General features: G+C 51.8%; 1 protein-coding gene across 3 annotated transcripts in view; it reads left to right on the forward strand.

Moving 5' to 3' along the window:
- UBOX5 (U-box domain containing 5) overlaps positions 1-4,256 on the forward strand; it is a 46,329-nt gene extending 42,073 nt beyond the window's left edge. For 2 of the 3 annotated variants that reach the window (XM_012455339.3, XM_012455342.3), the window contains one exon: positions 3,549-4,256. In XM_012455339.3, coding sequence (XP_012310762.2) covers positions 3,549-3,757 — 209 coding nt within the window. In that variant the 3' untranslated portion in view covers positions 3,758-4,256. The remainder of the gene's footprint in view (positions 1-3,548) is intronic. The other variant, XM_012455341.3, reaches the window with a different exon arrangement.
- The last annotated feature ends 9,386 nt before the right edge of the window (positions 4,257-13,642 follow it).

Consider the following 13,642-nt stretch of genomic DNA (forward strand, 5'->3'; position numbering starts at 1 on the left):
GTAGCTGGGATTACAGGCACCCACCACCATGCCCAGCTAATTTTTTGTATTTTTAATAGAGACAGGGTTTCACTGTGTTGGCCAGGCTGGTCTCGAATGCCTGACCTCGTGATCCGCCCGCCTTGGCCTTCCAAAGTGCTAGGATTACAGGCATGAGCCACCGTGCCTGGCCTTTTTTGTTATTTTTTCTCATTTAGTCTGTCTTCAGTGTGACATACAAGCACTTTATATAAATGTGAAGAGAAGTTTGGGGTTGGGTTTTGTCATCCTCATCCTCATCCCTTTGTATTAACACTTCCATCAGTGTCTTAGAAAAGAGCAGTGGCAGCTTATGGGCCAGTTTTTGCCTAAAATGAACCTTGGCCCCCACTGTATGCCAGAATCTATTAGGATACAAAGCAAGAGAAACTGACTGCAAAGCAAGGCATCTTTTACGAGATAGAGCCTGGTGGGGCCTACGATAAGGCACACACCTGATTCCTTTCCTGCCTGCACAAAGCCAGTGCCTTCCATTGGTGTCTGGACCCCAGGCTGCCTTCCTCTTCTGTCTCTAGTTCCCCACTTCCCTGTCTCTCTCCTGCCTACTCTGATTATCCTGACCACCCCCAAGAACCTATCTTATAAAGTGGCCTCCACTTCCCTGACTTCAGATCTCGTGGTTGCTTACCCTTTCGGCAGTATGTCATGTGGCCAGCCAGCCCGTGCTGCCCGAAACACCTTCTCTCTTGGCTTTCAGGCTGTTTTGCATCTTTCTCCTGTCTTCAGTGGTCCCTCTTCAGTTTCCATTGCCAGTTGCCTTCTCTACCAGCTCTGGCCCTGGACTCTCTAATCTCTTTTTTTTTGAGACAGAGTCTCGCTCTGTTTCGCTCTGTTGCCTGGGCTGTAGTGCAGTGGCATGATCTCGGCTCACTGCAACCTCTACCTTCTGGGTTCAAGCAATTCTCCTGCCTCAGCCCCCGCTAGTAGCTAGGATTACAGGCATACGCCACCAAGCCCAGTTAATTTTTTTGTGTGTATTTTTAGTAGAGACTGGTTGGTCTCCAACTCCTGACCTCGTGTTTAGCCATGTTGGCCAGGCTGATCTTAAACTCCTGACCTCAGGTGGTCCACCTGCCTCGGCTTCCCAAAGTGCTGGGATTACAGGCGTGAGCCACCACACTCGGTCTCACTGTGTCTTTTTCTTTAAGGGACAGTCTGTTCTTTGTGCTTGCTGTCCTTTCATTCTTCGTGGCTGGCCCCTTTTCATTCTCACAGCTCTTCCTGTAGGAGGCCATGTTAGCCCACCCTGTTCAAAGCAAGGTCTCTTTTTCATTCTCTCTCTTAATCGCCTCAGTTTGCAGTTATATACTTGGGTTTCCAGTCTGCCCAGGGCACAATAATTGTCTTTTCCTTGATGATTTTTTTTTTCTGTCACTGAAACTGCCCCCAGGGCTCTAGGCCTCTGAGACCCTTTAATAGGACTTCTGGTCAGTGCTGGGAGAAATTGGGGCCCTTGCATGTCTCTGTGATGTTGTGCCAGGTGTGGTTTTTAAAACTCTGATGGAAAATAAGTTCTCATGGTGCACCGTGGGTCAGGCAGATCTCTGAAGCCTCTAGCAGAGCCTTCATGGAAGAGGAACCACTGAAAAGCAGTCAGTGGCTCTTTCCTCGCTTCCTCCCCTTCCTTCTTTCCCTCCTCCCTCCCCACCTGCATTGCTCCTTGGCTTCTCTCTCCCTCCTTCCCTTCCCTGTAGAGGTTCACCTTTCCACTCACTGGGGAATTCTTGGCTTGTGTGCACAGGAGAGGCACCAGTACTTTTATGTTGCTTAATGTTTGGCCCAAAGAAAACGCCCACAGCCAGGCCACTCTTTCCTGGCTACAGTTCTCAGGGATGTGGAGGCAGGGAGTGCTCATTAGACTACACTTCAGTTTCTGCTCCCCTGTGTTGGGCACCCCTGCTCTCCCTTCTTTGGTTCCTGGTGCCTGAGTGTAGATGGCAGGTCCATTTATCACATGTGGATGGAGCAGGTGTCCTGTGAGGTGCTGTGCCAGGCCCTGAGGCCAGATGAGCAACATGGACATAGTCCTGACCCTCCGGGCCTGCAAAGCCTGGGGAGGAAGCAGGCATGCTAGCTTGGAGGCTGAGCAGTGTGAATGGGCTCTAAATGCACAGGAAAGGGGCAGTCTGGGGAGGCTTCCTGGAATGGGTGAGGTCTGAGCCAAGTCTTCAGATAAGGGCATTCTAGGCAGAGGGAACAGCAAGCACAAAGTGAGGAGGCCAGCAGCACCTCTGAGGTCTGGCCAGTGTGTGTGCAGAGAAGTGATTGGAAGCTGCTGCACTCTAGAAGGTGAGACTGGTATGAAGAGAGGTGAGGAGGCTGGGTGGGCCGTGCAGGGAGTCTTCACTGTCCCAAAAGATGGGGAGCCACTAAGAGGTAGAAAGCAGAGGCATGGAGTGATCAGGTTACATAGGTGGGTCATTGGAGGCAGCTTTGAGGACAGATTGAGAGGACAAGCCTGGAGAAGAGTTAGGAAGAGATGTGCTGAGCGGTCTGGGGTACGGTGATGAAATGGACAGAGAGAAGGGGGATTAAGAAACATTTCTGAAGCAAATTGGTTTGAGGTTCCTTTGGGATCCTCCAGAGAGTAGCGGCTAGGAGTGGAGACAGGGACCGTAAAGAGGACAGGCAAGCCCATCCCCTGTCACTCTCCAGAGGGGTCACGAGGAAAGGAAGAGCCGTGGGTGCAGCCTAGCGGGGCATGGCCAGAGCTGCCCACTGTGACCCTCATTCAAGGATGCCCTGCAGGAGTTGGGGAAGAAGAGAGAGCCTCCCCAGACGGCCAGGGAAGCACAGGAGGGGATTGAGGGGTCAGGAGCAGAGCTGCCAGTAGCAGTGAGGGGGCTGCAGGCTGCAGGGCTGAAGGGAGCAGGAGCCAGGCCCCAGAGGCAGGTGCGCTGCAGGCCTCAGCCCTGTCTCTGCTGACCTCCCTCCTCACACTTCCCAACTCTGGTACACTGGACCATGTGCTGTTTTTCCTTTTCTTTTTCTTTTTTGTAGAGACAGGATTGCACTATGTTGCCCAGACTAGTCTCGAACTCCTGGCAAATGATCCTCCTGCCTCAACCTCCCAAAATGCTGGGATTACAGGCGTGAGCCACCCACTGGCCTGCCTTTTCCTTTTCTTGTCGCATCTCATGTTTCTTGCAGTTTATATTGTCAGAGTGAGCTGTGCCTTGCTCCAGCCTTGGCTGCCTATCTCAGGGAAAGTATAGCTTGCTGGGAGACCAGGAGGAAGGGCCCAGTCCTGCCTGCTGCCCTCAGAAGCCAGCTCCTCTCAAGCATTCGTAGAGGCACTGAGATTTGGTCAAAGATGATAGAGAAAAGGCCTCCTGGGTTCCTGGGCTCCCTTTCCACCTCCCACTCCCTTCCCAGATCAGCCTGGGGCGGGCTCGGGAGGGATGAACCAGCTGCTGCAGCGGCCTGGTGGGAAGGCTGTGCCTCTCAGACCAGCCTGACCATGGAACAGCTTTCCTAACCCTGGGCTATTTTCCTCCCTGATTTACCAGAGCAGCCTGGGAGCATCCCGGGCCCCGAGTGTGCCTCCTGCAAAAGAGTGTTTTCTCCCTACTTCAAGAAGGAACCAGTGTACCAGCTGCCCTGCGGCCACCTCCTGTGCCGACCCTGCCTGGGTGAGAAGCAACGCTCCCTGCCCATGACGTGCACCGCCTGCCAGCGGCCAGTTGCTAGCCAGGACGTGCTGCGGGTCCACTTCTGAATGACTGGCCTCCACCGGAGGAGACCCATCACTGGGAGGAGCTGAGGGGAACAGGAGCAGGGCACAGCACCCCTGAGGTCTGGCCAGGCCCCAGGCACAAAGCTGTCTGCTCCCTCCCGGGGCTGTCATTCATCACTTCACGGTGTAGCATACTGCTTTCGCAGTGGTGGCAATAGGGCAACAAAGCCATAGGCCAGAGGGCGGGGTGAATGTCCCTGTCTCCCCTGCCTTCCTGCCACTCACCCTGCCTGAGCCCAGGGCCTCCTGGAACCAACCCCACCCTAGGCAGGAGCACCCCTACTGAGGGCCCCCCATGCAGTTTATGTGCACCCCCATCCAGCAGGGCACTGTGGGTGGCTCACCCTAGACTGTGGCTCAGATCTCAGGAGCCTCCGCCTTCAGGGTCATCCAAAAGTGGACCTTGTGGGGTGGGGGTGTTTGTGGAGTGCATGACTCAGCCCCTGACTGGCAGCCTTAATAAAGCGATGGTTGACGTCTGCTCTGGGCTTCCTCCTGGTACAGTGCCCGTCTGTGTCGTCACACTCCTGTCGCCCACCTGCACCCACACAAGTAGAACTCACAGGGCAGCTGTATGTAGTCACTGCAACCCATCAGGTTGTCATTCCTGTCAACAGCCTGAAAGGACACAAACTCGAGTTTTCGGATCTGTCCTCTGCGAGGGGGCTCAGAACCTAGGTTTGCAGGGGGATGTACATGGTGGGAGGGTGGAGAGCTCCCTTTGCCTGTGCCAGCCGTGCTCAGCTGGCTCCTCAAACTGCTCCCTGACAGGGAGCGCAGCTTGTCTGCATGTGGCCAGTTTCAGGAAAAAATACTTGTTTACAGGCTGCATTCTTCTTTAGTCCAACATTTAGCTTTATGGAGTCCCAAATAGATCCATATCCCTACAACTCGATACTGTATCAGATTCCAGCCATTAGAAGAACCTCGGTGAGAAAACACACCTGCCTTTCCCTCTTCACTTCTAAGTATGTTTGGGAAGGAGCAGCCTGGAGATGCTTTGTAAAGCTGTATTATACCCTTGAGCTTAGCGCAGGTTCCTGTGAACAGGCCATGGCGCGCTGCACATTCCTTTCCTTTAGGCCGTCCAGGGCTCTAGACAACACCCAGGACTTTAGAGATCGGGTTTGGGATTAGGTTTTTTTGGAGACAGAATCTCGCTGTGTTGCCCAGGTTGGAGTGTAGTGGCACGATCTTGGCTCACTGTGACCTCCGCCTCCTCGGTTCAGGCGATTTTCCTGCTTAGCCTCTGGAGTAGCTGGGATTACAGGTGTGCACCACAATGCCCAGCTAATTTTTTCTATTTTTAGTAGAGATGGGGTTTCACCATGATGTTGGCCAGGCTGGTTTCGAACTCCTGACCTCAGGCAGTCCGCCCGCCTCAGCCTTCCGAAGTTCTGGGATTACAGACCTGAGCCACCAAGTCTGGCCAGCTGCTTTTTTTTTTTTTTTTTTTTTGAGACAGGGTTGGTCTCTGTTCCCCATGCTTGAGGGCAGTGGTGTGATCATAACTCAGTGCAGCCTTAAACTCCTGGGCTTAAGGGATCCTCCCACCTCAGCCTCCCAGGTAGCAGAAGCTGTAGGCATGTCCCACCCTGCCCAGCTAATTTTTTTATTTTTTATTTTTTGTAGAGGCAAGGTCTTGCTATGTTGTCCAGACTGGTCTCGAACTCCTGGGCTCAAGTGAACCTCCCAAAGTGCTGGGATTGCAGGTGTGAACCACTGCCTAGCTAAGCCTGCATTTTCTTGAGTTTGTATGTCATTCGTCCACAAAGGTGGCTTCAGAGAGGTGGTCACATGCTTCCCTCTGCTTCCCAATGGCACTGACCTTGATTCAGCCCTCACATGAGACTTGAGGGTCTGCATGGATGCCCTGTGCCATCCTGGCTGGCAAGGCTCCTGTGTGCCCCTGGCTTTCAGTGTCTGTGCCTCTCCAGAATCTTGTCTTGCCCTCCCATGTGCTTTTGTTCTTAGAAAAGCCCTACCACATTAGCCGGGCGTGGTGGTGGGCGCCCCTCCCAGCTACTTGGGAGGCTGAGGCAGGAGAATCACTTGAACCTAGGAGGCGGAGATTGCAGTGATCCGAGATTGTGCCACTGCACTCCAGCCTGGGTGACAGCGAGACTGGCTCAAAGAAAAGAAAAAGCCCCAGCATGTAGCAAAAGCATTTCTTGGTGAGTGTGGGGGGTGGTGATTCCCACCCTCAACCTGTCATGGTCTCAGGGAACAGCCTACTTCTTACTAGCAGCTTGACACCCACAGTGCGCTCTGGCTGCTGGGGCCCATCTCTCCAGGGGAATCCTGTCCACCCAACCCCAGGAGCCCCAGCGTGCAGTCAGCGTCAGCACAGCGCTCCCAGGTGAGGGCTGGGCTGCCTTCCCTTAAGCAGCTGTGCTGGAGGTACTATCCAGACTGCCTGCAGGGCCCTGGGGATCTGCATTTCTAACAGGCTCCTGCCCCCCAAGACTGCTCTGGTGGAAAACCCAGCCTGGGAGTCCCTGGAATGTCAGGCCCTGTCCTAGGTCCAGGTGGAGCCATGTCCAGGAGTTGTGTTCATTTTTCTTATTTGAAAAACTTCCCCCAAAAGGAAGTGGTCTTTTCACTACCCTTGCCAGAAACATGCTAAGCACCACTGGGCTCTGTTTCTGTCCCCTAGAAAATGAGGATAAAATTTCTCTTGCTGTCACGTGGCTCCGAAGGCAGTTTATTTCTCACTAGAGCCTGGACTCAGGCACAGAGCAGCTATCAACACGCAGTTGAAATCCACAGAAGGAGAAGACTCAGGACCCCAGAGCCTTGCTGTGGCCCTGCTGCCCTCCAGAGACCTTCTGCCCCCTCCATGACCAGAGGGTTTGTGGGCACATGTCTCTTCCCCTTCGTGTGACATTAACTTGAAGCCCTCTGAAAGCAAGAGGCCAGGGCCATGGCACCCCTGCAGTTTGCGGGGCAGAGGGGCCCAGGCAGCTTCAGTCTCCAAATCTCTCTTCCCAAGGTGCAAAGTTTGTTTGGCTCTGGCCTTTGGCCATTCTCTGTCCTCACTCGCAGGGGCTTCGGCCCTCCAGTCGCCCTTTCGGCCCCTGAGTAGTTGGAAGAGAGGTTGGTGTCAGAAAAGAAGTAGATGAATCAAATGGCCAGGAAGAGGAATAGCTTCTCAGAGTGTTCCATCTCCCTGCAGCTGGGCTGCCAGGCCCTGGGGCACCTCGGATGTGGGGCTTAGTAGCTTCTCCCAGCCCCACACCTGCCCTGCTTCCCCCATAGCTCTCCAGCTTGAGGCCGCCCAGCGACTGGGCACTTTTCCATTCCCCAGGAGATGGGCCCTCGGACGCCTTGGTTGCTGGAAGTAGGTCTGGAGACAAAGAGCCCTGCCCTGGAGGAAACCGCTTTGCCTGCCTGGCCTCCTGCCTGCGGTATTGTGACATTGTGAAGTGGGAGGGCTGCCATTGTGGCCACTGGGGTGGGGAGATGCTTCAGGCTGGTTGCTTCCCCAGGGCTCCTGTAGCCTTCGCTGAGCAGGGCCTGGCTCCAGAGCTGCCCCCCGGGCCTCTCCCACTCCCTGCCCAGGGCTGCTGTCACCTCGCCTGGATGTTCAGTGTGCTCACATGGTCTTTCCTTCCAGTTCTGGGTTGGAAGGGGGGTGGCTGGGTTGGGAAGTAGTCAAAGCTGCACTGTCCAGTAGAGTAGCCACTAGCCACAGTGGCTATTTAATTAAAAGTAAATGAGATTTGAAACTCAGTTCATTACCTACACCACCCACATTTCAAGTGCTTGATAGTCACATGGGTTAGTGGCTCCTGGGTTTTGGCTATAATCCAAAAGACAGTCCCAAACACCATAACCCCAAATGTTGAAATCCATAAAGATCAAAATCCCTAAAGTCTAAAATCCCTTGATGTCTAATTGAATCCCCAAATCATAAATTACAGATTTGAAATTAGGTACAATCAAGACTTCTTAAGTTTGGACTTTTGGGATTGTGATTTTTAGGGTTTCAGCCTTTAGGAGTTTTGATCTTTTGGGATTTCAACATTCAGGATTATGGCATTAGGATCCTGTTTTGGGGGTTATAATCAGCCCAGGTGGGTCCTATGTTGGACAGCACAGATAGAGACCATTTCTACCATCGCCAAAAGTTCTGGACAGTGCTGGGCCAAAATAGAAGCTTGGTCCCCTTCCCTCTTATGAACTGTCACCTGGGAGAGGAGGAAAGCTCCCCTTCATGGGGACAGGAGAGCAGAACAGTAGGGAGCAAAATCAGACAGGCCTGAACCCCACCTGCCTTCCTCCCCCGCTGGGCGGAAGCAGTACACCCAGGCTCCACCTGGCCATAATGCACTCTCTCCCTTGCAGAGAGGTGCCTGAAATTGCTCTGTCTGTTCCAAGAGGGTGACAAGATCTCCAGAGTGGCACAGGACTGAGGTGAGGACAAAGGAGGAAGCCTTGGGATGGTCAAGTGTATTCCGTCAGGGTTTTCACCAATAACAGGATAATGCTACCCTTAACCCAGTTATCATGTGACCACACAAACATGTTGATGTTTTCCCTTACAATATTTTTTTGTAAAGAAAAAATATTTATAGGTATGTAGTGCATGGTTCTGTTGCCTGCTATTTCTAACACCATCTCATGGACATTTGCCCTTGTCGTTAGATACTCTTCTTATAAAGCTCATTTGTAGGCCGGGCATGGTGGCCTATAAATGGGCTTTATAAGAAGAGTATCTACACCTGTAATCCCAGCACTTTGGGATGCCGAGGCAGGCGGATCACCTGAGGTCAGGAGTTCAAGACCTGCCTGGCTAACATGCTGAGGCCCTGTTTCTACTAAAAATACAAAAAACTAGCCGGGAGTGGTGGCACGTACCTGTAATCCCAGCTACTCAGGAGCCTGAGACATGAGAATTGCTTGAACCCAGGAGGCCGAGGTTGCAGTGAGCTGAGATCGTACCACTGCAATCCAGCCTGGGCAACAAGAGCAAAACTCCATCTAAAATAAATAAATAAATAAATAAATAAATAAATCTCATTTGTAAGAACAAGCCAAGGTAGCCAAGAAAACCCTGAAAAAGAACAGTTTGAGGCCAGGCGCGGTGGCTCAAGCCTGTAATCCCAGCACTTTGGGAGGCCAAGGTGAGTGGATCACGAGGTCAAGAGATCGAGACCATCCTGGTCAACATGGTGAAACCCCGTCTCTACTAATACAAAAAATTAGCTGGGCATGGTGGCGCGTGCCTGTAATCGCAGCTACTCAGGAGGCTGAGGCAGGAGAATTTCCTGAACCCAGGAGGCGGAGGTTGCGGTGAGCCGAGATCGCGCCATTGCACTCCAGCCTGGGTAAGAAGAGCGAAACTCCGTGTCAAAAAAAAAAAAAAAGAACAGTTTGGGTTGTGGGTGGGGAGAACTAACCCATGAATACACAGGCAGATGAGCAAAACAGAATGAAAAACCCACAGGCAGGCCCAACTGCACATGGACATTTTTTGTACTGCAAAGGCGGGAATGGGGGAAAACTGTCTTTCCACAGGGTGTGCTGGAGTCACTGGGCCAATGAAACCATGTAAGAACTACAGATCAATGGAAAACGAGAGAATTCCTGCACAACCTGGGAGTGAGGAAAACTGTCCTAATTCAAAATCCAGGCCGGGTGCGGTGGCTCACACCTATAATCTCAGCAATATAGGAGGCCAAGGAAGGTGGATCACCTGAGGGCAGCAGTTCGAGACCAGCCTGACCAACGTGGCAAAACCTCGTCTCTACTAAAAATACAAAAATTAGCTGGTGTGGTGGTGGGTACCTGTAATCCCAGTTAGGAGGCTGAGGGGGGAGAATTGCTTGAACCCTGGAGGCAGAGGTTGCAGTGAGCCGAGATGGTGCCACTGTACTCAAGCCGGGGCGACAGAGCAAAACTCCATCTAAAAAAAAAAAATCAGATACAGTAAGGGAAAAGACTGATAGATTTGACTGCCCAAAAAAAAAAAAAAAAAAAAAAAAATCAGCTGGGCATGGTGGTTCACACCTGTACTCCCAGCACTTTGGGAGGCCAAGGAAGGATGATCACTTGAGCCCAGGAGTTTGAGACCAGCCTGGGCAACACAGGGAGACCCTGTCTCTACAAAAAATACAAAAATTAGCCGGGCATGGTGTCACGTGCCTGTAGTCCCAGCTACTCAGGAGGTTGAGGCAGGAGAATCACTTGAGCTTGGAAAGCAAAAGTTGCAGTGAGCCGAGGTCACACCACTGCACTTCAGCCTGGGCGACAGAGGGAGACTCTTTCTCAAAACAAACCAAAAAACCTCTTACATGGAAAAATTCATTAGCAAGTAAAAATAAAAATTACAAGCTGGGAAAATATATTTGGAACCTGTATTAAATGGTTAATATCCATAACATACAGCTTCTAAAAATAACAGATTCACAAAGAAATGCAAATGGCTTTTAAACATAAAAACAATGTTCAACCTTGCTCATAATATGATGAAATAAAGAGGACCATGAAATACCACTTCTTGCTTAGCAGATCTCCATGTTTTGTCAAAATTTGTAGGCAAGACTGTGGGTTAATGGGCTGTCATACACTATTGGTGAGAAGACTACAATCTTTGGTGGGGAATGTGGCAATATCTGGGCAAGTCATATATGTATGTACCCTTCTGCCCAGCCATCCTACATCTAGGATTCTAGTCCAAAGATCCCCTGGAAAAATATGAAAAGAATTCCAGCCCCAGCAGCAGGCAGCCTGGGCACCCAGAGCTGATCTTTGAGAGGCTGAGGAGCCATGTTGTCCTTCATGGAGGAGCCAGCTCAGAAGCAAGGGCTTTACACATGCATGACTTCACACATATTATCAAGGAGATTATGGAGACCTTGGAGGCCATGATGCATGTTAAAAACTTTTGCATTCACCGGGTGTGGTGGCTCATGCCTGTAATCCAAGCACTTTGGGAGGCCGAGGTGGGCGGATCACAAGGTCAGGAGTTCGTGACCAACCTGGCCAATATGGTGAAACCCCATCTCTACTAAAATACAAAAATTAGCCGGGCATGGTGGTGGGTGCCTGTAGTCCCGGCTACTGGGGAGGCTCAGACAGGAGAATCACTTGAACCCAAGAGGCAGAGGTTGCAATGAGCCAAGATTGCGCCACTGCACTCTAGCCTGGGCGACAGAGCGAGACTCTGTCTCAAAAACAAAACAAAAACCTTTTGCATTCAAAAGTTTTAATAAAAGTTTATATATTGAATACAATGTCCTAGGCATTGCATTAAATGCATTAATCCCCACAACTCAGCCAGGCATAGTGACTCAAACCTGTAATCCCAGCACTTTGGGAGTCCGAGGTGGGTGGATCGCAAGGTCAAGAGATCAAGACCATCCTGGCCAACATGGTGAAACCCCGTCTCTAGTAAAAATACAAAATTTAGCTGGGCATGGTGGCACGTGCTTATAGTCCCAGCTACTTGGGAGGCTGAGGCAGGAGAATCACTTGAACCCAGGAGGGGAAGGTTGAATGAGCTGAGATCAAGCCACTGCATTCCAGCCTGGGCAACAAGAGCAAGACTGTCTCACAAAACAAGACAAAATAAAGACAAAAAACTCCAACTCTTGGAGTTAGGAGGAAACAGAGGCTCAGACCACAAAGAGCCCCTCTGATTACCTAACACAACCTATACAAGTCTCTTCACTTGGTTCCAAATCCATTGTGCAATCCAGAACCAGAGGCACAACGGAGTCTAATTATGGAATAACAACCTCATGACCAGACTCTAGCACAGCCTTTGAAGTTCAGTATTACACCTGTAGGCACAAAAATAAAAGATGCTCTCCCCATAAAGGCTCAGCAGAGTTAGTCTCATTTAAATACATGAATCTCCTGGTTGAAATGTGAATGGAAAAGTACTCGTGTGCAGTTCCTGGGAGAGGAGGATGTGGGGAGGAGCAGCACAGACGGGCTCAGGAATGGCTCTATCTGGGACCCAGGGCACTGGGTGCTAGGATCCTGCCGAGGTGCGGCCGCCTCGCTCCAGAGACCCCAGTGTGGGATACGTGTGACCAAAGAAGATCCAGTTTGAAAGAGAAACGAAACTGGGTGTTGGGAAACCTTGTGAGAGTCGGTAACCAAAGGAGGCCTGCGTGGTCCTGGCGAAGTGGGAAGGTGTGAGGGGCAGACAGCGGGACAGGCCCAGGAAGAGGTCAGGAAGCAGAGGCGCAAGTCAGGAGCAAGGCGGGGCTGGGGCCTACCATGTCCTCCTCTAAACTGCTGGAGAGAACTGGGCCTGAAAAGGGAAGGGACAGGGAATCGGCATGGGGAGACAGAGGCACAGGCTGGCCTCCCCCTCCCACGATTCTTGATACCCTTCCCTTGGGCCCAGGGCCCAGACACCAGCTCTGACTCAGCGGATGAAATGCAACCCCATGGCTCATTAATTAGGAAGCCTGTAATTAGCCTGTCTCAGAAACCAGGAGCCTCCAGAGAGAGCCCCTCTCACCTGCCTTCCTCCCTCCCACCCAAAGGATGACATCAGGCTGGGGAGGTCCGGCTCCTGGGACTGAGGAGGGGAGAGGGGAGCGTGAGCAATAGGAGGAATGAGATACCAGGCCCGCGTGTATGCATGACAGCCTGCGTGAACCGACCTTCAATCATGAGATGATGGAATGACAAGTGGCCTGAACTTCCGTAAATGTTTCCGCTACTGAAGAAACTCCGGGGCAGGCTTGGGTGTGGCCCAGGTGGATCTATAACCCCCGCAAAGCTTCCAGCCCCTGCAACTCAGTGTGAGAGTGAAACCGATTCTGTGGCCGGGATGTGGTTGGCACTGCAGGGTGACTCGGCAGTGCTGCTTAAACGGCTGCTTTTAGCTGCCTCCCTCACGGCTTCCCTGCAGCTGCTTTTCCGCCTTTCTCTTCAACCTTGGATTTTTCCACCTTGGAAAACTCTGTTCCAAAGCTTAGTCTCCTTTCCTCCCGGCTTTGTGTCACTGTGATTATTTTAAATTATTGGCTGCCAATTATTTGGCCCACTTTCCCCGCCAAAAGTGGGCTCTGTTCTTTCTCTTGACCTTGGACGGGGGTGTGGCTGCTTCAACCTATAGAGCATGGCAACTCTGACCTTCTGTGATTTCGGAGGCTGTCTAAAATGCCATGTCACTCTGCCCTTGTTTTCCAGAGAGTCACTCTTCATCGAAGCCCTGAGCTGCCATTCAATGGCTTCAAGAGTGAATCCAGGCTGGGCCCGGTGGCTCATGCCTGAAATCCCATCACTTTGGAAGGCCGAGACAGACAAATCACCTGACGTTGGGAGTTTGAGACCAGCCTGGCCAGTATGTTGAAACCCCGTCTCTACTAAAAATACAAAAATTAGCTGGATGAGGCGGCAGGTAATCCTGGCTACTCAGGAGGCTGAGGCAGGAGAATCCCTTGAACCTGGGAGGCGGAAGTTGCAGTGAGCCGAGATCATGCCACTGCACTCCAGCCTGGGCAGCAGAGCAAGACCCTGTCTCAAAAAAAAAAAAAAAAAAAAAAAAAATAGGTGACCACAACTCCCAGGAAAGCAGGCAGTCCAGGCAACAGCCACAACTGAGCTGAGCCTTTGGGTCACTCCCGCCCAAGTGCCCAGGCATGTGCGTGAAGAAGGCCCACGGGATTTCAGCTCGTAGCCCTCTCCTCCTTACTGTGGAGGCCCCAGACATGGTGGAAGAGATTAAGATGTTCACTGGCCTTCAGAACCTGGGCGCGTAATAAAATGGCGATGGGTCGGTGCCGCTGCGTTTTGAGTGGTTTGTTACACAGCAACAGTAATGGAAACAACCACAAAATCCTGGATGATTGCTGCAGTGGGGCTAGGAAGGACAGAGAAACCAGGCAGCAAAAACAGAAT

Source organism: Aotus nancymaae, unplaced genomic scaffold (genome assembly GCF_030222135.1).
Source record: "Aotus nancymaae isolate 86718 unplaced genomic scaffold, 86718_ANA_hifiasm-v0.15.2.pri h1tg000029l, whole genome shotgun sequence".
NCBI lineage: Eukaryota > Metazoa > Chordata > Mammalia > Primates > Aotidae > Aotus > Aotus nancymaae.